A 24,170-nucleotide genomic window follows, 5' to 3' on the forward strand; every position below is an offset into this window, starting at 1 on the left:
GTACATTAGTTCTGCTTAACAGATCATTCGGTGGTACTAGCCCAGAATTTCATTTCTTTAGTTTTAATAAGTGATCTATAGGGTAAAACCTAAAAAAATTTGTGCTCTTTTCCAAAAACATTTTGAGAATTATAATTTCTAAATGTTGACACATTTCAATGTAAAATGATATGCAATTTAAAAACAAAACCTTAGCTTCATATCTAAAGCAAAATATGCTTCATATATAAGTATAGAATAACTCTACTATTTTAAAATGTTTAGCATAAAGAAACAGACCAATTTCCCCGATATTCCCCTACCGTGTCATTATAGTGTTTACCTGTACATAAGAGAAAGGGCACTGATTTCCACTTCTCCAACCCACTCCTATTAGGGAAAAAAAAATCGGTACATAAGTGTCTCACTTTTTGCAATACACTCTACATAATATCTATACCTAAAGAACTTGAAAAAGTATTCAATTGTGACTATAAAAGCTTTTACATAAGACAGGTAATATTATGTATAGTGCAGATATGTTTTATAAATTCTTAGTAACAACAATATGGTGCAATGACAGCTTCTATTGGTGTGGCAAGCCCATGGAGTTACAAATCCAAGTTGACAATTTGTTGAAGATGGGGGGTATCCTCCAATTTAGCACCCAGGACAGAGCTTAGCACATGAGATCCACAACCCTCCTCCCCCAACCCACTCCCGCAAATCAAACACTGAGTAGCAGCAGAAAATTCTATTATCAACTATTATCTCTGAGGTGGATCAGAGAGACAGCAGTGTCCCAGCATCCATTTCAAAATAATGGAATGCCTAGAAGGCAAAAATAACCAGGTAAAAATCAGCATGTAAAATGTCCATATCCTGTTTGACCAAGTAATTCAACTTCAACAAATCTTATCCTGAAGGAATACTTGTTATGGCTGACAGAGGCACAAAGAGAGAGCCTAAGACTTCTAACATGGTTTAGCCATACTACAGAGTAATTCAATTACTTAGGAAGATTGCGCATGCACAGTAAGTAGAAAAAAAAAAGTTAAGGCATGACAAAATTAAACTTGTAAAACAAAAAGGCTAATTATCTGTACCTACATGTGGGTAAAAAAGACAAAACCCAGAAACTCACCATAAATTCACATTAAACAAAGGGAATTAAAGGCTTAAACAAGATTTGTACCCTTCTCTCTGTGAACATCCACATTCTAAAATCTTCTACCATGACGTCACTTATAACAAGTAGTACAGATAATCGCAAGAATCACTAAAAGCAACTGGTAATGGTGCAAGGTATTCAACCTTGTGGTTAAGTCGCCCTCGTCCTGCGTTCAGTGTCCAGGCCTAGCTTCTGAGTCCCGACTGGCTTCCTGCCAGCGAGGACCCTGCCAGTGTGCACCCTAGGAGGCAGCAGATGATGGCTTGGCGTCCCGTCCCCCACTTGGGAACCTCAGCCTAATCCAGCCCCGGCTATGGCAGGCATCTGGAAGTAAAATAAGTGAGATGGCTCCCTGTCTCTCCTCTAACCATCACCTTCACTTCCCTACCTGCCTTTCAAACAAAATGAAAATAAACTTTTTTTTAAGAAAAAAATTTTAGATGACATTTTGATCTCTCACCAAGGATAATCTTTCCTCTGGAGACTTACATTTGACAAAAACTGGAGCCCTTTTAAGATTCCAGCATTGAAGGAGGAAGCTTAATGTGCTACACCACAACTGACTTCATTGTAATAGAAAAGTTAGTACACATTTTCAAAATGAAATAGGTTCCATATACTATACTAATATAGATGTCTTAAAACAGACCTTACGGTAATAACTGCTGGTTCTCACTAACTGCTTCAAGCAACAGTCTCTTGCAATAGAGGAAATGCTCCAATGATGACACTTTAGAACACAAACAAACTACATTTCTAACTTATGCAAAATGTAAAATATTACATCACTTTAAATGTTGAACAGTTTTATTAATGTTAACCAAATGCTACTTCTCATGAGAATGACGTACAGTTGTTATAAATAACCCTCAGAATAAATTCTGCCGTGGACATGTAGACAACAGCTATCATAAAGAACTTTCCTTACAGGCGTTAGTTTTGTTTTCTATTTTTAGCATTTGTTTTTTGACAGAGAGGACAGAGACAGATCTCCCCATCCACTAATGACGCAAACGGCTGCAACAGCAAGCAAAGGAAGGAATCAGAAGCACAGGTACCAGTGCCCAAGCACCTGTCCCATCTTCGCTGTCTTCCCAGGCACAGCAAGAGGAAGGCGGCCAGGGCTCAAACCAACAGATGGGAAGCGGCCAGGACTCAAACCAACAGATGCACACGGGATGCTAGCATCCCAAACAGGGGCTTAACCTCTACCTGGGCTGGAACACCAGCCTTCAGGGTCAGTTTCAAATTTAAACAATTCAATTTAAGATTATAGCAATGCTTTGCTAACACCAAAATTTCACTTGGTCCTTCTTATGATGCTTCATGAGCAACTCTCCTGTGCAGAATTCCTACAAAACGTTTTAACTGCATTTACATAAAAATACTTTTAAAAATTTCTACATAGTTAGCAAAATTAAACTTTTGAGTAAGACACTTAAGAAAATGGGCCTGGTGGCATGGCCTAGCAGCTAAAGTCCTTGCCTTGAACATGCCAGGATCCCATGTGGACACCGGTTCTAATTCCGGCGGCCACGCTTCCCATCCAGCTCCCTGCTTGCGGCCTGGGAAAGCAGTCGAGGATGGCCCAGGGCTTTGGGACCCTGCACCTATATGGGATACCCGGAAGAGGTTCCTCATTCCCGGCTTCGGATCAGCGCAGTGCCAGCCATTGCGCTCACTTGGGGTGTGAATCATAGGACGGAAGATCTTTCTCACTGTCTCTTCTCCTCTCTGTATATCTGACTTTGTAATAAAAATAAATAAGTCTTTATAAAGAAAAAAGACACTTAAGAAAATGAAAAACTAATCTTAATACATAAGAAAATCAAATGCTATAAAACAACTGGAAGCAAGTATTTGCAAAACATGTTTATCAACACAGGACTTAAATCCAGCATAAACTGCTGTAATTCAGTAAGACGAAAAGCAACAAAAACGGGGCTGGCACGTGGCTTAGTAAGTTCATCCTCTGCCTGCAGTGCCAACAGCCCATATGGGAACCATCATATTGGATTCTGGCTGCTCTCAACTTCTGATCCAGCTCTGTAATTTATGCCTGAAAAAGCAGTAGGGGATGGTCATAAGCCTTGGGACCCTGTACACACGTCAGAGACCCTGAAAAAGCTCCTGAATCCCACCTTTGGACCAAACCAGCTCTGGCAACTGTAACCATCTGGGTAGTGATCCAGCAGATGGAAAATCTCCTTATGTCTCTCTCTCTCTGTAACTTATTTTCAAGTAAAATAAACAAACAGTAAAAAAAAAAAAAAAAAAGGTAATTAGGGGCCAGCATGAAGGATCAAATAGCACCAGGATCCCATATGGGTGCCAGTTTGTGTCCCAGCTCCATCCCTGCTTGTGGCCTAGAAAAACAGTAGAGAAAAGATCAAAACCTTGGGACCCTACACCCACAGGGGAGACCTGAAAGAAGTTCCTGGCTCCTGGCGTCAGAATGGCTCAGCTCCAGCCACTGCAACTATTTGGGGAGTGAACCAACAGATGGAAGATCTTTCCCCAACTCTCTTCTCTGTAAATCTCTTTCAATAAAAATGAATAAATCCTAAAAACAAAAATGGGCAAAATCTGTGTACATACATTACACCAGTAAGATATTTGTCAGACACATGAGAAGATGCTCAGTTATTACACACGTCTACACATTCATTTATGTGTCACATAGAGCATGCATTGCACTTTGGAGTCTAACAGCCCAAAGCTGGAGGCACCCCGCAGAAATTAGCCAACTGGGAAATGGACTAGAGTATATCCATGCAGAAAGCCACCCCTCTGCCACAAACAGAAATAGCCACTCACAGCAGCATGCAGGATTCTTTAAGTGCTTTTACTACACTAAGTTAAAGAGACCAGCCACAGTAAGACTACGAATTTACATCATTCCACTTATGTGCATCTAGAAAGATCAATAATTGTCTGGGACGTAGAAATGGTGCTGTTTAAGTACAAAAGGGATGTAAGGTAAGAACTTTTTGGAATGGTAAAAATGCCCTGCTATTGATGTTTATGATGGTGGTTACCCAAATACATGTATTTGTCAAATTTCTTTACGCATTTAAAATTTGTGATTTTGCTGTCAATTCTACCTCAATAAAGCTGACAAAATGCATTCTTGCAAAGTTTGAGAAATTTTCCAAAATGTCTTCATAGTATAAGAGGATAATTGCTTTGAGAACTTGATGAAGCAATGGAATTTATGCACAAACTGCATTTTTCATTGATCACAAAAGATCAAAGAAAATACAGAGTGAAGGTTTACAAGTGCTGGTAACAAACTGTTCAGACCTCAGACATAAAGCAAAAGTTGGTCATACTGAGGAGAGGGACGTCACGAGAACATCAAGTGTAGTGTTTTTTCAGAAAGTAAAACTCAGGGGGTCAAGTGAAGTACCAACTTTCAAGAAGTGCCTCAAACCACATCAACTTTCACTCTTCCCTTTTCTCCAGATCCGAAATCAAATTAGTCCAAGTTCAGTTCACATTGGCTTGTTCCTCGCCATCTTCTCTCTATTCCCAAACAGCGGTTCAGGCTCAGATTCTCACACACACAGCAAGTGTTTCACTATTATAAAATAGCACTGTGGTCTCCCTGATTAAGAAATAACCTTAGTATTTCCTATATTTTATATAAAGCAAGAAAATCATCTACAATATTTGCCATCTACAAATAATTTAAAAATATATATAAGCTTCAAGAAAATGGACTCGGAATTATGCAAATAAAAATAGAGTCAAAGTGGATTTAAAGAAAAGGTCTTTAGAAGATTGGTTTGTTTTGCCCAAAGAGCGATACTATATCCCCTTTCTCACTTAATGTGTATATGTTTCTTTATGTTAAACAATTTTAAATCACTTAAAAATGGATTTTTCTGCATTTGGTTTCACCTGCCTCAAAACTATTTCTTCACAATATTCTTTCATCCATTCATTCAACAAAAAATGTCAAGCGCTATTCTTGGCCATGATGCAGACACAGCATGAACAAAACATACAGAGCTCTATGGTCACAGCACTTAACTGTAGTACAAAGACAACAAACAAAAAAATATGTCAAATGGTAGAAAGAGCTAAAGAGAAAATAAAGTAAGGACAGATGATAGAGAATGTACTGGAAGCTGAGTTACAATTCAACTGTTCCTTCATCATACTCTCAGTTCCTACATCAAGAACCTTAGGGCCCGGAGGCGTGGCCCAGTGGCTAAAGTCCTCGCCTTGAACTCCCCGGGATCCCATATGGGCACCAGTTCTAATCCCGGCAGCTCCACTTCCCATCAAGCTCCCTGCTTGTGGCCTGGGAAAGCAGTTGAGGACGGCCCAAAGCTTTGGAACTCTGTACCCGTGTAGGAAACCTGGAAGAAGTTCCTGGCTTCTGGCTTCGGATCGCCATATCATTGGCCGTTGCGCTCACTTGGGGAGTGAATCATCGGATGGAAGATCTTTCTCACTATCTCTCCTCTTCTCTGCATATCTGACTTTCCAATAAAAATAAATAAATCTTTTAAAAAAAAAAGAACCTTAAAGGGCTCCCAATGCCAGATAACCAGATGACCAGATACCAGGCACAGAGATTCTAAATCATGCTCAGAATATGTGATACACATGAATCTGTTTTCCACAAGTATAACAGTGATTATAAAGATAGAACCTGTAAATCATACTTTGAGAAACCCGATCTAAAGTATACTAAGACTAGCTTTTAGAACCATTTCAGCGCCAGGCTGCCACCTGCCCTGACTTATTTAAAAACACTTCTCCATATTGTTTTCTGCATCTGATCGCTCAATTTTCACTATGTGGAGTACAGCCCATCCCAGGCACAACTTCTTTAAAATCTTTTCATATTTCAAATACATAAAGTGCTTCTCAAGCCTTGTAAATGTCTATGTCATCATTCTCCTATTTCCTGTAATACAAGTACTTTACTAAAAAATGCGTGCAAAAAACGTGTACTAAAAAATGTGGTGGGCCCAGCGCGGTGGCGCAAGTGGTTAAGGTCCTCGCCTTGAACACGCTCGGGATCCCATATGGGCACCAGTTCTAATCCCGGCAGCCCCGCTTCCCTTCCAGCTCCCTGCCTGTGGCCCGGGAAGGCAGTCGAGGACGGCCCAAAGCTTTGGGACCCTGCACCCGCGTGGGAGACCCAGAAGAGTCTCCTGGCTTCGGATTGGCATAGCATTGGCCGTTGTGCTCACTTGGGGAGTGAATCATCGGGCGGAAGATCTTCCTCTCTGTCTCTCCTCTCTGTATATCCGCCTTTCCTAATAAAAAATAATAAAAATAAATCTTTAAAAAAAAAAAAAAGTGGTAGCCTAGTGGCTTAAGTTCTCGCCTTTAACGTCCCAATATCAAATATGGGCAAGGATTCATGTCCAGGCTGCTCCACTTCCAATGTAGCTCCTTGCTTGTGGCCTGAGAAAACAGAGAAGGTCCGAAGCCTTGGGACCCTGTACCTGTGTAGGAGAGATCCAGAAGAGGCTCCTGCCTCCTAACTTCGGATCAGCTCAGCTCCTGCTGTTGCGGCCACCTGGGGAGTGACCCAGTGGATGGAAGATCTTTCTCCCTGTCTCTCCTTCTCTCTGTAGATCTGACTTTCCAAGAAAAATAAACCTTTAAGAAAAAAAGTGTGTGGTTCGGCCTTGGGGTTGGGGGCAAAAGCAGCTTCCTGCAGTGTGGCAGCTGTGGAGTGTTCCACTGCCAGACTGGACACAATGCTGGGGTCTCAGGCCAAAGCCACTGCCAAAAAGCAGTAAGTGAATCCTTGGCTTTGGGAGGCCAGCTCACCACTGGTGCCAGGCTCTGTTTGCTGGCTGCCAGGCAACAAACTCAATTTCTCATGGTATGTAATTGCTTCCTTGGGACACCCATGAAAAATGCCAGTTTTAGCGTAGGTGAGAGATGAATTCTGGGTGATTCCCAGTAACAGGGTCATGAAACTTTCAGGCAAGCGCGGGGACTGAGACCTGGTGGTTTGCAGGGGAGTGTCCATAAGATCTATTTGAGCTAACTCCTCTATCGGGACACAGCCCCTACAGGTGAGCGCAAAGACCACAATGGAGGCAACCCAGGCCAGGCCAGAGGAAGATACCCACTGGCATACATTTGACATAGGTGCAGGACAGACCAGGCTGAACCTGTCCACATCACCTGCTAGTGAATCCAAACATCAGAATAGTGTGTGAGTCGGGCCGGGTTTGGTTGCCCCACAAACCAGTGCACATCATAGAATGCCAAGGTGGGGTGAGCCATACCAGATGTGGTTGCAGCGCCCACACAAGAACCAGCACACATGAGAACCAGGGAGGAAGGGGGCAAAGCCGACAGGGGTAACATGGGCTCCCCTGCTGGGCAACCACTCCCAGTGGAAAGCATGAGTTGGGATGGGGCAGACCAGACTAAGCAGGGCTACACCTGTGGGTCTCAGGTGAGCCAGATCAGGGAAGGGCCAAATTGGGCTGACTATTCCAACTTTCCAACTGGTCCAGAAGTTGGAATGGCCTAGTAGGAAGATAGTGAGCACCTCAGGATTACCATTCCCACTGGAGAACACAAAAACCAAGACAGGGACAGTGGTAGCTAAACAAAAAGGCACCTGTCAGGAGCTGTATGGGCTGGATAGTAGGGCAGGTTAGTAGGCAGGCTTCAATGCTCATTGACACATACACAAGAGCTAAATGGGATGTGGGACACACTGAACAAGTCTGCAGAACATACTGGCATGCATGGGACCCAGGGTACGGAGCAAGCCTGGTGGGGTTATGGGGAGTCTCTCCAGCTAGGCTGAAGCTCCTGCTTTGTGTGAGGACCGAGTATGAAGTGGACAGGATCAGGCTGGACTACAACACCCAACACCCATCGGTTCACGTGGAAGACAGGACTGGAAACAGAACTGACCCAGCAATTGCAACGACCAGCATGTGCATAAGCTGATTAGAGTGACGGATGGTGCCAGACCCTGTACTGGCAAACTCACCTAAGAATCAGGTCTGGGATCACCTCAGACAAAGTTTCTTTGGAGATCCCTCCAACTGAACTGCTGATCTCAGAACCCCAACCAGGAAGAGACTATGCTATGTCAGCCAGTGGATTCTGAAGAGATTTCATCGTGCTTGGCATGGCGAGATTGGTAGCAATTCAAAACTGCTGAACTATCAAAACTGCTTGAGCAGGACCCTCAGAGCGTGCATCACACTGGCGACCCAGGATGGGTGGGAGGCTGGGTGGGGCTTTTCCCTTAGTTTCTCCCCTGACCCCAGATACAGGAGAAAAAAAGTGATGATATTAGTGTGGGAATAATGGTCTTACCCACATTCCTGTAGCCCTTGACACTTTGTACCATAATCAACTAAGATTATTTAAAAAAAAAAAAGTGTGCAAGTATCTGATTTTCTTCTCTATTGGGGGACTTTTATCTCATATCTCTGCAAGCACAAGGAGACTAGCAACTCATGACCTCTAGTAAGCATTCAAAACAGTGCTGGGAAGTCACAGATCAAACATTCTTCTCCCTACAGCCACTTTACTACCTACTTAACTCTTCTGTAGGCATGAAAACAAAAACAAAAACAAAAAAAAAGGAAAAATCTTTTAATTCTAAAATATCTTAAAAGGAATGATAGCACAAATTGGTGGAAAGTACTTTCTCAATAGTCCTCCTGTACAAACTAATCCAGGGGAATACAACTCCCACAAAGTAGCAGCAAGAAATCAAATCCTTCTCTGTCCACCAAGTAAGTGCCTCCACAGAACGCTGAGAATCACCGCCAGTGTTGTTTCAGACCTTTCATACAACATTCACATGGCATTATGATTTAGATAAAGATCGCCCAACTGTCCTGATCAGGCAATAAACAGCTTCTTCTCATAAACAGCTCCATTTGTCTCCCCATTGAAAACTGCATTAAATGTGTGAAGTATCTTCAAAAACTCATGGTACAAGCAAGGTTTGAAAAATATATATTACAAATTTCACAGGTTTCGGCAGCAAAATGCACTTATCTTTTAATTGTGCTTTTATACACAATATATAAGTATATTCACACTTGGGACATTTATGGGAAATAATATATACTATCACTGCAGTTCTTCCATGGATTGCATCTTATTTCTTTCATGCAATTAATTTTAAACACATTAACTGGATATACAAAAATAGAAATGGATTACTATGTACCTGTGGATTTTCCAAACGTTTTAAATACTCTTCAAACGATCCAGCTATAAACTGAAAAGAAAAGAAAAAGTCTATTACAAATGTCATCTAACAAATGTCACAATAATAGTTACCCACTTCACAATGTAAGCAATGTTAACTTTGAATTACTGAGTTTTTACAATAAAATACAAATGGGAATATAGAAGAGCAGAGAGACAAGGTATTGCAGTCAGGATCAACGTGGTAGGAGAAAGTAGTAAAAACATTATTTCATGAAGACCGGATGGCCTGGCCTGGCCTAACCTAGCTAGAGCAGCTCAAACTGGTGAGGAACCTGATAAGGAGCCAAGTGGGAAAAGAACCAAGTGGACCCTGTTTATAGAGCCTCTCCAGACTAGATAAGGTCACCACAGGAGATATTCTGAACTAAAAAACTGTATGATGAAAATTTGGCAGTAGTCAGTGTATAGAACAGTTTTAAAAATGTATACCTTAATAATGTAGATGAGGACCAGAGCACTGGTGTAAGAAGCCATGCTCTGCCCTGCAACACCAACACCCTACATAGGCTTGGGTTCACGTCCTGGCTGCTCCACTTCTCATCCAGTTTCTTGCCTATAGCCTGGGAAAGCAACAGAGGATGTCCCAAGTCCTTGGGACTCTGAACCTACGTGGGAGACTCCAAAGAAGCTCCTGGCTTTCAATCAATTCAGCTCTGGCCAATGCAGCCATTTGGTAAGTGAACTAGCAGATAGAAGACTTTATCTCTCCTCCTCTCTCTGTAAAATCTGCCTTTTCAAACAAAAATAAAACTTTTTGAAAAGAGTACTCGATTACATTAAAAAAAATGAATACAATGCTAAAGGCATCCAGAAGCATCAAGAAGGTTTTTCTAATGGAGCTTGCTTCATTTTTGTTTTAATGTAAGTTTATTCAAACTGTATTGCAGGCACCTCCAAAAAGCTCACAGAACACTGAGTTAAAGATAAGTTTAATTTGGTATAAGATTCATTCAGTTTACCATAATGCACATTTTCTATGAACTTTCTGAAGAGCTGGGTTATATGATAACCCAACCATGTTGTTCTCACAAAAATTATACTAATTTGAGAAAAGTTCAAACATTCAACATACCTACCAAATTCAATTTTATACAGCAATAGTTAATTTGGAAACCTTGTAAACTTAAAAAAAAATAAAGTATACTCCCCAATCCATAATAATCTTTTAAATACTCATGGATTGATGAATGTTGTCAATTGCAAATGTCCAAAGTTTCCTAGAGTACTGGCGTTGTGGCATAAACAAGTAAAGCAGCCACCAGCAACACAGGCATCCCATATGGGCAACAGTTCACGTTCTAACTCCTCTACCTCTGGTCCAGGTATCTGCTAATCGCCTGGGAAAATAGCAGTTTAGTTCCCAGTGTTGTCATCCCACATGGGCCTGGGTTCGTGTTTCAGCTGCTCCACTTCCCATCCACTCCCTGCTCAAGACCTGGAAAAGCACAGCAGACAACAACTCCTTGGGCCCTCCAATTGTCTTGGTCTCCCCTTTTCCCTGGGAGACCAGAAAAGAAGCTCCAGGTTCCTGCCTTTAGATTGGCTCAGCTCCAGCCATTGGAACGATGGGGAGTGAACCAACAGACAGAAGACATCTCTGTAAATATGTCTTTCAAGAATAAAATTAAATTTGTTACAAAAAGATTACAGATTATACGGACTAAGTAAAAATATGCAAAATACTTAAAACAATGACACATAAGTGCTCAACCAATGGTACTAATTATTATTATCAATATACATTATTATTTTAACATTCGTTTTCATTCAAAAGGCAGATATATAGAGAGGAGGAGGTACAGAGACGAAGATCTTCCATCTAATAATTACTCCCCAAGTGGCTGCAACGGCCAGAGACCGAAGCCAGGAGCCTAGAGGTTCCTCCAGGTCTCTCACACAGGTGCAGGATCCCAAGAGTTTAGGTCACCCTTCACTGCTTTCACAGGCCACAAGCAGGGAGCTAGACAGAAAGCAGGGCTTCCAAGATTAGAACTGACGCCCATATGGGATCCCAGTGTTGAGGACTTTAGCCTCTATGCTATCTCGCTGGGCCCCAATACCCATTATTATTAATAGCTATACCCTCTTGACCAATAATTCACTTACAATTTCTTCAAATATGTAAAAATCAGCTCAATTCTCTCTCCCTTTCTGTACCACACCTTAGTATACTACACTAAGTTTTTTAAAACAGTTTAAATTTTCTAATCAAATAAATAATTCTCTTTCCTAGTATATTACTGTCCATCCTAAATCACAGCACCCAGAAAACTATCACTTATTTCATTTGAACACAGGGAAAAGCAAACCAAGAAAATACTAGGAAGCCTTTACTTGTTCAGCCTGAGATTTTAGTAATTTTACACAAAGTGTCAATGTTTGTTACTAATCAATGGCAGAAACTTCTGTAAAAGTATAATTTTAGGTCATAAAATCAGTAACTAATAAATCTCCACATGGCTCTGAATGGGAAATGAAACAGTTCACTGCAATTTTTTGCAGACACACCACCAAGAAAGTTATACTAAGCAAGTCTACATTTCATTAACTATTGGTCACCATTTATATAATTTGGTGCTCTGATACATGACATCACTGAACGTTAGAAATTAATTAACTACGATAAAATTAAGAGTTCAGTGTTATTTGAGCACAGGATGGTTTTTATACTTTCTTTTTTAAATGTTTATTAATTTTTATTTGGAAAGATTTTTACAGAGATTGAATGTCCATTCCCCAGTTCGCTTCCGCAATGGCCACAAAGGCATGAGCTAAGCTGATCTGAAGCTGAGAGCCAAGAGCTACTCCTGGTCTCCCATGTAGGTGGCAGGGTCCAAGGACCTAGGCCATCTTCCATGCTCTCCCAGGCCGTAAGCAGAGTTCACTCAGAAGTGGAGCAACCAGTACAGGAAGTGGCAGCCATGTGGGATGCCGGCACCTCAGGATGGAGGACTAGCTTCAGGTGCCACTGCACAGGCCCCAATCCTGACATTTTTTTAAATTCTTCAGGCATTGTAATTCACAGAAACTGCTTGTAATCACAATTCCCTGACCATATCTGACAAAGCTCCCTCTTTGAGAGCAAGAACCCTGTTCAGGTTACCCTTCCATTCCCCTAGGGCTCATGATTTTAGCTATTACAGAAGCTTTCTAAATGAATAAATGAGTTAACATAAAATATCCCAGACAATACCACAACTGGATTAAAGTCCAATACAGATGTTTTTATAAGGGTTATTTGCATAATCTGCATCAAGATCCAGCCTATGAAACTTCCAATGAACATTTCAAAAGGGTATGATATAAATGCAAATCAAGACAACATCACATGTTTGAAATTACAAATTACCGCTTCAAATTTATCTCTGTTCTCTCGAAGATAATGAATACAGGCCATTCTAACTTCAACATGGCGAGACTGAGAGTGCAACACCTAAAAAAAAGAAAAAGATACACAATTAACCTGTCTCTCACCATTTATCTTTCAGTAACTCTAAGGTCATTATGCATTCTCAGACCATCCTCTAAACACAGGGATGACACAACTTATATAAAAACTATCATAAAAAGCACATAGAAAACATGATGTATGGAAAAACTACAGGTGGATTTCAGAAGATTTTGTACCAAAATACAAAGTTATCTTATCCCAATTTCCATGAATGCGTTACGTATCTACATAATAATACTTAAACCAGAAGAAACTCTATTGAAGTATTCGAAGCCTTATTAACACATTTCCCTTGGGTCACTAAAATCCCTCCTGGTGAACCGTCTAAAATACTCTTCATAAAGTGGAGCTAAGAGAAACACTGCCACATAATGGTGAGTGGAAATTCTGCATTGGGAAATCACAAATAAATATGTTCACAATAAAGAGTAAGTTTTGAGACATTAAGTCTAGCACAAGTTTTAATTTCTTCCGTTCCTAATCATTTTGAATATACTTAGTGGTCTTATACAGAAATCTACAGTCCACTATGGTTTCAGAAAAATTAAGGCATTCCTAAATCCTTAAGTTATTCAAGCTTTTAAGACTCAAACAGGTGAACAACCAATGAGGTCTGTGATTTGTTCCTAGAGCTAAAATCAGAAGCACCAACTTGCCAACAAGGATCCACACCCTCATTCTGAATAGCCTCTGTAGTCTTCTGATAAACAATCAGTTCAACAAGAAGATAATTTAACAGCATCCTGTTTCTTAATAAAAATTTCCAAAGTTCTGGACTTCGTTACACACATAGGAACCCTCTGGCTATCCCTAGTATTTTACCATTTTTAAAAAGATTAAAATTCTTTAGCCTAGCACTTAAGACTCCAACACCTCATGGGGACTGGTTCAGTAACAGTTCCACCTGCACCTTGTTGAGACCAGCATCAAAGGAGCACAGGCCCCAAATGGTGATGCTTCAAGGAGCTTAGCTCCTGCCAACCATGTAGGAAACCTGGACTGAAGCCCAGCAGAGAATGAACCAAGATAGGAGCTATCAAGATACTCATTCATATTCGCTCACATTCGCCCCTCCACCTCCAAAAGAAATAATAATTTCAAAAAATCTATAAATAGATATCTCAAACGGAAGTATTCCTGGTACCCTAACGGTCAAGGCTCAAGCAAATAAAAACAGGCACCACAGCCATGGTGTAGCACGCTAAGCCTCTGCCCGAAGCATGGCACACCAGGAACACCAGCCTCTAACCTGGCTGTTCTGCTTCCCATCCAGCTCCCTGCTCTGGCCTGGGAAGCAGCAGAGGATGGCTCAAGTCCTTAGGCATCCGCTCCCAGGTGGGAGACCTGAAAAAGCTCCTGGCTTCTGATTGGCACATGTCCAACTGCTGCAACCATTTGGAGAGTGTACCAGTGAATGAAAGATCCATCTTCCCTCTCTGTAACTCTGTCTTTCAAACAAAAAATAAATCTTAAAAAAAAAAAAACTCCAGCCAAAGCCTATTGAGAATTATGTAAAGTAGCTTCATGTAACTTTTTAAAAATGTATTTATTTCAAGGGCAGAGTTGCAGAGAAGACACACACAGAGATCTTCCATTGGTTGGTTCACTCCCCTAAAGGTCCACAACAGCCAGGACTGTGCCAGGTGTAAGCTACGAGTCCAGAGCATTTGAGTTTTATTTGAGTTTTCCGCATGGGTGCACTGCCTCCCCAAGCATATTAGCAGGCTGAAGAGCAGCCTACAGGTGAACTGGCATCCATCCATATGGAATGCTGAAACTGTAGGTGTTGGCTTAATCACCTCCACCACAGTGCTGCCTCTTCCACATAGGTTGAGAACTCCCCAGAACAGGAGCTGGCCTGAGGCAGCTGCCTGCGACTATCCCTGCTAATGGACAGTGACAGAAGATGGTCCTCAGTACTTAATGCCTCTGCCACCCACAAACCAGACCCAGGTGGAGTTCTGGGCTCCTGGCTTCAACCAGGACCAGCCCCAATCCTCGTGGCTGTATGAAGAGGGAACATCCCTATCTCTTCTCTCCAGTTGTTCCACTCTTCCCAGTCACTCCGCTCCCCACCCCCCGTTTCTCACACCCAGTCACGTTAATAAATCTCTTTAAAAAGTTACATTCCCACTTCAGCCATTCTCTCTTCTGTTTTTCTCAGAATTTTGAGCAAAGACTCTAGGCCCACGCATCATATCTGCACTTCTGGATAAGAGCGAAGCTCATTTATAGCCACAGAACAACAGTATGGTGACTGGACAGGTAGCAGCCCTACTGCACATGTTTGCAATGAGCTAGTTTTATGTACACTTGCTGGCTATAGTTAACCAGGTGTACTTTCACTGTGGTCTTGAAATACTATCAAAAAATATCCTTATGCATATTAACCTTCTAATGCAAAACAGACTGTCCATACATAAAAGATAATCAACCTAAGAGAGTGGCTTTGGCTGGGTGTTACCCTTGCCAATTTAACAATACTTCCTTGCACAAAAGCTATCTTAGCCACTATTATGAATTAAGGCAGTATTAGCATGGGTAAACCACAGTGTCTGTCATCTGATAGGCCTTTCCTGCTGTTAGCAAGATGAAGCTGGCATTAGAGGCACTTACCTAACAACAGGTGGCAGACATACTTTAGTAAAGTATGTATTTCCTAGCAAAAACAATCGCAGGCATTATCTACTGAAGTGGAATCAATCTGAACCTACTGCTCTAAAGCAAAAGGCCCAGCAACTCCCATAAAATGCAAGGCACTGGTAACTCACAAATACTAAGGACAAACAAGGTTACATGGCTACTTTTTAAAAAGCAAGTTATTGTGCAAGTTTGAGGTCTCTTAGAATCAAATGGTCTGACCAACACCTGCCTTTGCAAATTACTGTAAGATGAAAATAACCTAGAGATAACAGGCTTTTCCATCTTGAGAACAGGCAGTGATAAACTCTAGAAAAGGCTGAGACACACTGTTTTACCAAGTCCTCTAAGAGTGCCCTATTTTTAGCTCCATAGCTATGGAGCAAATTCAGGTCAGGCTTTCTGCAGGCCCAAATATACAAGTGTAAAAATGGCCTGTGTAGCCCAGGTAATTGGGAAGGAAGAACTACTCCTAACTTAAGTCTCCTTCCCACCTCTCAAAACTGCTAGATTACCCACTTTTGATTCCTTGTAACTATTTCTCATGATTTCACAGGAAAAGTATTCACAAAAGAAAAATTCTGTGCAGACCTTAAAAGGGCAGCAAAGGTGGTAGTTGCTTCCCTCTTTCCCACATACACTGCCTCTAGCCATCATGGCTACACCCTTGGTCCTGGTCCACTGAATAACTGGGCTACCTGCAAACCTCAGGGATCCCTAACTGGACAGGGTAGATTACGTGTAACTTAAAGTCTTACTAAACAAAAATACAGTAAAACATAGTAACTGATGTTGATCAATTCTGTTAAATGTAATTAGCTTTTTATTATTATTCTAAAGGCAGAGTTAGGGAGATGGAGAGAGGTCTTCAATTCACTGGCTCATTACCCAAACGGGTGCATTGGCTAGAGCTGATCCAGGCTGAAGCCAAGAGCTTATTCCAAGGCCCCCACGTGGGCACAGAAGCCCAAGTATTTGGTCCATCTTCCACTTCCACAAGCAGGAGAGTTGGCTTGCACGTGAACCTGTGCCTACAACGCGGGATGCTAACACTGCAGGCAGTGGCTTACTTACCATGCCCAAGCACTAGTCCTAAGTGTAATGAGTTCTCCCTTTGTACTTAGAACAGAAATCACATTACAGTAACAGCTTCTGCAAGATCATGCTCACCCTTCATCTGTAACATACAATACTAAAAGCAGACACACTATTCTGCTTTAATACAAACGTAAGCTGGGACTTGGATAATTCAACCCCCAAATAAGCTTCCAGTTACATTTATTCATTTTGACCTCCTCCCTTACCAAGCTTTTGCTAGCAGTACATAACATGGGCTGAATTCCCTTCTGCCTCTTCTGTTTCTGGAGGTGCTCAAGAGTTCAAAGAAGCTGAGACAGAGGAAGCACAACAGATGGAGCTCTGGAATATTCCTCCACAAATGGGGTAGACTGTTTAGCTACTGACAGTAAGGACTGTGCTGGGTGGGTGTAAACAGATCTTACCCACCACACTGGGGCACCCCAAACTTCTGGAAATGAAAGAAAACGAATGAACTGGAAAAGGCAGAGCCTGGTTTGGGGAGCTTCAAGAAATGCTTCAATGACAATGATTTAGGAAATGCCTCAATATAATGGCAAGGCTTTTATTTAAATCAATTTGTTCTAAATAAAAGATCTCATTCTACAGATGTGTTAGCCTTTGGAAAAACAAAGTGCTGGCCTATTCCTGTTCAAAAATAAAAAAGAACAGACTGAACTCCACATACTGTAAAACATCTATTCATAATGCAGATTCTAAACACTATTTACCACTCACAGAACAATGACAGGGGGAGGAAAAAAGACACAGAAACAGCATACCCCCCCCAGCGAGTAGGGAGGCACAGAACTACAAACGGCAAACTGAAAGGTAGAAAATACACACTAGAGCAGTCATGTGAAACTTTTTCATCCAACTACTCTATTTTCTAAAATATAGAATGGATTTTGGCAGCTGTAAGCCTCCGAGGTCCCCTAACATTAACAAAGTCTATCCCCAAAATCACAAAAATCTAATCTGTACCAGAATTTTTTTTAACCATCAACGGGTTAAAAAAAAAAGGCCAAGAAGGGCCTACAGAAAATACACCACTCCTGATTCCTATCACCAACCCCGAATAAGCCCCCATTTGTGCTTAAAGATCTTTTTTAGTACAGCTACACCGTCCCGCAGAACATAACAAGGTGTGGAACGTAGCCAAAGCCAGTTCACTCAAAATACTCTTTTGTCAAAGGCTGGCTTTCTCTAATGCTAAGATGGGCTTCCTTAAGTGCCGCGGGCGGCAAGCTGGACGCCCGCACATTCCAAAGTCCACTAGCAGGAAAAAAACACGTTCCACCAGGCAAGTCGGTTGCACCGCCTCCTTTAGCCATCATGCGATTTACCGGGGGGGAGAAACGCTCTGTTTTTACAACGAAGCAAACTGAATGGGGAACCCGGGGGGAAAATGCCGCGTCGCCAGCCACCAGCGCCCCTCCCCAGTCGTCCCCAACTCGTTACCTCGTCAGCAGCGGGGACAACACCGGGGAACGCCAGGGCCACCCCCCTCCCTCCGGTCTCCAGGGCCGGCTTGCAGCCCCCAGAGCGGCGCCCCGCTCGGGCGTTACAATGGGCGGCAGTGACGGCAGCGGGTCGGCCACGCGCAGCCCGGGTGGTGGGCGGCCAGGACAAGCCGCGGCTTCCCCCAATCCAGCCCCGCCGGCCGCACCCGCCTTCCCCCTCCCCGCCCATTACCTGCTCCGCCACGGCCCGGAACAGGCACGACCCGTCCTTGGCTACCAGTTTGCGATACAAGCCCAGTTTCCGCAGATAGGCGTCCATGGGCGTCGCGTCCTCGCGGGGCCCCGCGCCGCCCTGGTCCCCGCCGTCCGGGGCTCCGACGGCCGCCTCCATGTTGCCGGTTCCGCTGCAGGCCAGGCGCGGCGCGGGCTAGCCCCACATGGCTGCTCCGCCGGCAGCTTCGACGCCCCGGCCTGCCTCCGGCTCCTCCGCCTCCGACCCTAGCTCCGGCTCAGGCTGCTCGGCGAGCGGCGGCAGGCGGTGGCCCCGAGGCAGCGTTCCGGGGTCCCCAGGCGCATGAGGCGAGGGGAGCAGCCCTGCCTAGTGCATGGCTGTCCGCACGCGCCCGCCTCCCCCAGACAGACCACGCGCCCGGGGCGGAGAGAGGACGGCGTGGGGGCCGAGGAGGTGGCGGCGGGGGAGGATGAAAGAAGACCCCCCGAAGGAAGCGAGTCACGCCCGGACCGCCTCGGCCGCCCGATCAGGAACCGGGCCGCCAAGCCGCCTCCCGCACGAGTTTCCTGGTCCCGGGCCGGCGAAAGGCGAAGAAACCTCCGCCTGCGCTGCGCTCGCGGGGCCGCCTCGCGTGAGACGCGGCCGGCCTGCTCCCCCGCGCGCGCCCCACGCCGAGAGCTGAGGCAAAAAAAAAAAGAGCGAGCGAGCGAGCGAGCCGCGGCCTCTCGCTTCCCCCACCTCGCTGGAGGGCGCCTGAGGGGGCGCCCGGCAGCACCCTGCCAGCCCACAATTTGTTTTCGCTTTCGGCCCGACAGCCGAGAGGACGGCGGGAGGTGTAGTTTGGGCCGCGGCAGGAAGTGGACTGGCGGCGGGCGGAGACGCCCGGGCCTGCCTACCCAGGGGGAGGCGCCCGCGAGGCACGCGGACTACAAGTCCCTACAGCGCGGGCGCCGCGGGCCGCCGGAGCCGGCTGGGCGCTTCCCGGGCGCCGCGGCCGCCGGCAGGCCCGGGGCCTCGGGCCGCCCCGCCCAGGGCGCCCTGCGTGCGTCGAGTTGCCAGGGACACTGCGGCCGCAAGGTCGGCCCTTTGTGTATGTGCACGCAGAGGGCGCACCTGCCCGCGGCCGCCCGGGCCTGCTCTCCGCAGAAGCGCTGGGCTTGCACGGCTTGAGCGGAAACTAGAGCTAATCCTGGGCTGCTGGAACCGACCCCGCGCAGGGCGGCGCGCACGGGCCGTTGATCACCCGTGGACAGGATGCCCGGGCCGATGGCGTCTATTCACGCCGTCACCCCACAAAACGGAAGAAATGGCACTGTTACAGAACTTAGCTTCGGACCCTTCAAAAAAAAAAAAAGTCACCTTTGGGGCGGACTACCTGCCGCCTGTGACACTGCCATCCTGTTACCTAGCACCAGTTCGAGTCCCGAGGCCTCCACTTCAGAGTCGCCTCCCAGCTAAGGCGCCTGGGAAAGCAGGGGATGATGGTCCAGGCGCCTGGGCTCCTGCACGACGGGGAGACCCGGATGGAGCTCAGGCTCCAAAGGCCGCAGCCATTTGGCGGGTGGACCAGGATGGATCCTCTCTTGCCTCGCTCTCGCTCTCCCTACATACTCTCCCACCCCATGTCTTCAAATAAACAAATCTCTTTTTCCCGAAAGACCTGTACTTGCTTCATAACCGACATCCGTTTGCAGCAGTGCTGGAAGATTCCAAAGATTCCATCTCAACTTCCTACCTTTCCCTTCATTAATGTCGCAGGCTTCTGGGAAACCTAATCCAGTCTGGAAAGCCGCTGCGATGTTGGGGGCAGAAAGATGGGTGATAGCTGTGGGTTTAGACAATGCAGGCAAATAAACTCTACAATGGTGGGGGGTTGGCCTGGTGGTAAGAGTCTGACAAAAATCCCCAAGAATTCTGTTAGGCGTTTTTCTCACTATTTTCTCACTATTGACTGGCTTTGGTGTCTGAATGTTTAAAGGTTCTCCCTGCAGTTGTACTGTTTTTAGATAACATAAACATTATTGTGACCTAGGTGAACAATTCCCTTATCCCCAAAATGTATTAAATGTTCAGTAAAAACACTTTGGAATGTTTTCAGAAAAGATTAGTTTCAGGTCAAGCCTGACACTTTCCTTTCTTAAAATATTTTCAAAACTGTACAAGCTAAAAAAAAAATCACTTAGTATTACCTCTACTTACAAATTGGCTCTAATTTTATTTTGACAGTGCTTGCCTAATATATACTCCTATATTCGAAGTAAATAAAATGTACAGTTTAAACACTGAATATCTAAAATGAGCAATTTTTTTTTTTTCCTTATTCATTGTTATTGGGAAGACAGATTCACAGAAAGATCTTCCATCCTCTGGTTCACTCCCCAATTGGCCTCAAATTGGGAGCTGAGCTGATCTGAAGCTAGGAGTTTCTTCCGGGTCTCCCAGGTGGGTTCAGGGTCCCAAGGCTTTGGGTCATTCTTCCCTACTTTCCCAGGCCACAAGCAGGGAGCTAGATGGGAAGTGGAGCAACTAGAACACAAAGTAGCACCCATATGGGATCCCAGTGCTTACAGGCAGAGGATTAACCAAAGGAGCCACTGGGCCCTCTTATTTTTTTTTTTTTTAATTTTATAAGCCAAAATTTCTGATATGCCATCAATGTCTTTCTTAACATTTATGGTAATATTCCTACAGTAAGAATTTCTGGTGCTGATCTTGCATTCAATATGAGCTTATGGGAAATATATCAAATATATAAAGTTAACTTCACATCTCTGAATATCTTGCAGTTCTAATAAAAGCTTTCATGTCTGAGGACTGTGAATTTCAAAATCCGCCAACCCTATTTTGTCATGGAAATGTTCATGATTACGTTGCTTTAATTTGTTTAAAAAATCCATTCAAATAAAAGGATTGCTTATGTTATGTTCACAAAACTTTCTTAAGTGCTTCCGAATATTTGAAAACATTCCCATCTTGTAGTATCCCCAATACTTTAATCATGGAAATGTGCTTACAAATTGGTTCATAAAGTCACCGTCATCTCAGAGCCCCAAATTCTGCTGAAATCTTTTGAAAAGGAAGGGAAGACAACTATATCCCCAATACATTTTCCCATTTCCAAAATTTGTTCAGATAATAATATAATCAAAATAAGAATGAACGCGACCGTGTAACTACCCTAGAGCCTGGCTTTAGGGCCCACTTTCAGGATGTCTTTAGGTGAATTATAAAATGGCTAAGAAAATAGGCCTCTCTCAGAATTCCTAAACACTGTTCTCTAAAAACTTGGCTTGCTATTGGAAGCAACAAAAAACAAAACAACACCACTTGCCCAGTCTTTTTAGTGTTGTGGTAAAATCACTCATTGTCTTCCCTCCTGCTGAATGAATGCCACACAGCCTCACTTTAAACTGGCTGCTTCTGATTCCAAAATTAGAAGGGAGGCACCTGTTGTATCTGACCCTGGCTCTGTTTAAAGAAATCCTTTAGGTATTTTGACACCTAATCCAAGACAGACCCCTTCGTTTGCCAGTTTCCCAAATATAGCTCAGTGTTCAGGCGACATTACAGGATCCTTTGTCTTTTAAACTGGGCCCAAACTTGGAGAACGTTCCTTCACATTTTCCCACTTAGTAAGCAGTACATCTCAAATTTTGCAAGAAACCAAACCAGAGCTGAGTGGCAATGTTTATTCTGAAGAATAGTTTCTAATGAAACAAAATGAAGAACTCTGAGAAGTATCATTTCAATCAAAACCTGAAAGATGCAATACCCTCTGAGGACCTAAAGAAGTCTGTAGAGTTAACCTTATGCCATTGTGTCAAATGTTTTCTTGTATGTGATTAACATTTCAAGTTAGTCTGATATTCTGAGAAACTTTAGAGTTAAGAGCTGTACTGTTTGAATTTTTAAAATTGTTTTTCAAAATGATAGAGGCCCAGCAGCGTGGCCTAGCGGCTAAAGTCCTTGCCTTGAACACGCCCGGGATCCCATATGGGTGCCGGTTCTAATCCCGGCAGCTCCACTTCCCATCCAGCTCCCTGCTTGTGGCCTGGGAAAGCAGTCGAGGACGGCCCAAAGCTTTGGGACCCTGCACCAGCGTGGGAGACCCGGAAGAGGCTCCTGGCTCCTGGCTTCGGATCGGCATAGCATCGGCCATTGCGCTCCTTTGGGGAGAATCATCGGACGAAAGATCTTCCTCTCTGTCTCTCCTCCTCTCTGTATATCTGACTTTCCAATAAATAAATAAATAAATCTTAAAAAAAAAAAGAAAATGATAGATTTTTATGAAGTGTGTATGTGTGTTTTCTTTCTCCCAACACAACTCCTGTGTGTTGTGTTAAGCAGTCACTGAGATGGTAGAACCCAGAAGGGCTTCTGCCTTGTGCCAAACTTGGTCTGAGTGAACAGAGTCTAGTAGTTATGCCCTGTGAGGGAAGGCACTTCAGGAAAGAGGTTAAAAATTTAATTCTGGCTCAAAAAATAATAATAAATTGCACTGGGCATTTGGCTGGCTTTTGTACGCGCCTGCTCTCCCAGGTCGCTCTGGTGGAAGCTGGCTGCCGTGTGAGACAAGCCCGCGCTTTCATCCAGCAGCCACACGAGGCAGCTGTGAAGCGGATTCTGTGACCCAGGCAAGCTTTCAGACAACTGTGGCCTTATCCAAAATCTTCATGGCAATCTGGGAGAAACTGTGAGCCACACCCACCCGGCTAAGCTCTGAAATCCTTGACCTCAGAAGCTGAGATGATGCTAGTACCGCTTAAGCTTTGAAATAATTCATTACACAGAAATAGATCAGTAAGATAGATATAGGACTTCCTTGTTGGTCTTTCCTAAGTAAACATAGAATACATTCACCTTCATCATTCCCCCAAGTAATTGCTAATTATCATTAGTGATTTTACCAGTTCTCTGAACCCTAAAGAAAAAAGGTAAGATATTTTACAAAAAAAGTCAAAGGAACCAGTAAAAAATTGCAGATTGTCTTTCTTTAAGATTTATTTTATTTTTATTGGAAACATATATACAGAGAGGAGGAGACAGGAAAATCTTCCACCTGTTGATTCACTCCCCAAGCAGCTGCAATATCTGAAGCCAGGAGCCTCCTCCAGGTATCCCACACAGGTGCAAGGTCCCAAGGCTTTTGGGCTGTCCACCACTGCTTTCCCAGGACACAAGAAGGGAGCTGGATGGGAAATGAGGCCATTGGGAAATGAGCCGATGCCCATATGGGATCCTGGCACGTGTAAGGTGAGGACTTTAGCTGCTCGGTGACGGTGCTGGGCCCTATGTTGTCTTTTAATTTTTTAATTTATACACTGTTTTTGAAAACATAATAATAATCTGAGAATGTCCAGGCATCATTGCCACACAGTTTTGTTTTACTACTTTCCATTTTTTTTATAATTTTACCATAGCCATTCTGTTTGCGACACTATTTCTCAACTACTTGGAAACTGAATATGGCGATTTGGTGATGTTTGCACTAATGGGAGGTAAGCAGGATTGTTGAACTTAATTTGCATCTGCTTAAAACTCAAGACATGAGCCCGCTGCAGTGGCCTAGAAGCTAAAGTTCCTTGCCTTGAACTCCCCGGGATCCCATATGGGCGCCAGTTCTAGTCCCGGCAGCTCCACTTCCCATCCAGCTCCCTGCTTGTGGCCTGGGAAAGTAGTCACGGACAGCCCAAGGCCTTGGGACCATGCACCCATGTGGGAGATCAGAAGGAGCTCCTGGCTCCTGGTTTCAGATTGGCACTGCACCGGCCATTGTGGTCACGTGGGGACTGAATCATCGGACAGAAGATCTTCCTCTCTGTCTCTCCTCCTCTGTATGTATGTATCCTCCTCTGTATGTATCTGACTTTGCAATAAAAATAAATAAAATCTTAAACAAACACAAACAACAACAACAACAAACCC

General features: G+C 44.0%; 1 protein-coding gene across 1 annotated transcript in view; it reads right to left on the bottom strand.

Annotated features, from left to right (window-relative positions):
- Nucleotides 1-18,966, bottom strand: part of OTUD4 (OTU deubiquitinase 4) — a 45,950-nt gene extending 26,984 nt beyond the window's left edge. The window contains exons 1-4 of the mRNA XM_040967268.1: nucleotides 18,246-18,966; nucleotides 12,732-12,815; nucleotides 9,339-9,389; nucleotides 323-369 (exon numbers count right to left, since the gene is read on the bottom strand). Of these exons, the coding sequence (XP_040823202.1) occupies nucleotides 323-369; nucleotides 9,339-9,389; nucleotides 12,732-12,815; nucleotides 18,246-18,404 (341 nt within the window). The 5' untranslated portion in view covers nucleotides 18,405-18,966. The remainder of the gene's footprint in view (nucleotides 1-322; nucleotides 370-9,338; nucleotides 9,390-12,731; nucleotides 12,816-18,245) is intronic.
- Between the last annotated feature and the right edge of the window lie 5,204 nt (nucleotides 18,967-24,170).

The sequence above is a fragment of the Ochotona curzoniae genome, unplaced genomic scaffold, assembly GCF_017591425.1.
Source record: "Ochotona curzoniae isolate NIBS_2020 unplaced genomic scaffold, NIBS_Ocur_1.0 scaffold_4506, whole genome shotgun sequence".
In the NCBI taxonomy this organism is placed as follows: Eukaryota; Metazoa; Chordata; class Mammalia; order Lagomorpha; family Ochotonidae; genus Ochotona; species Ochotona curzoniae.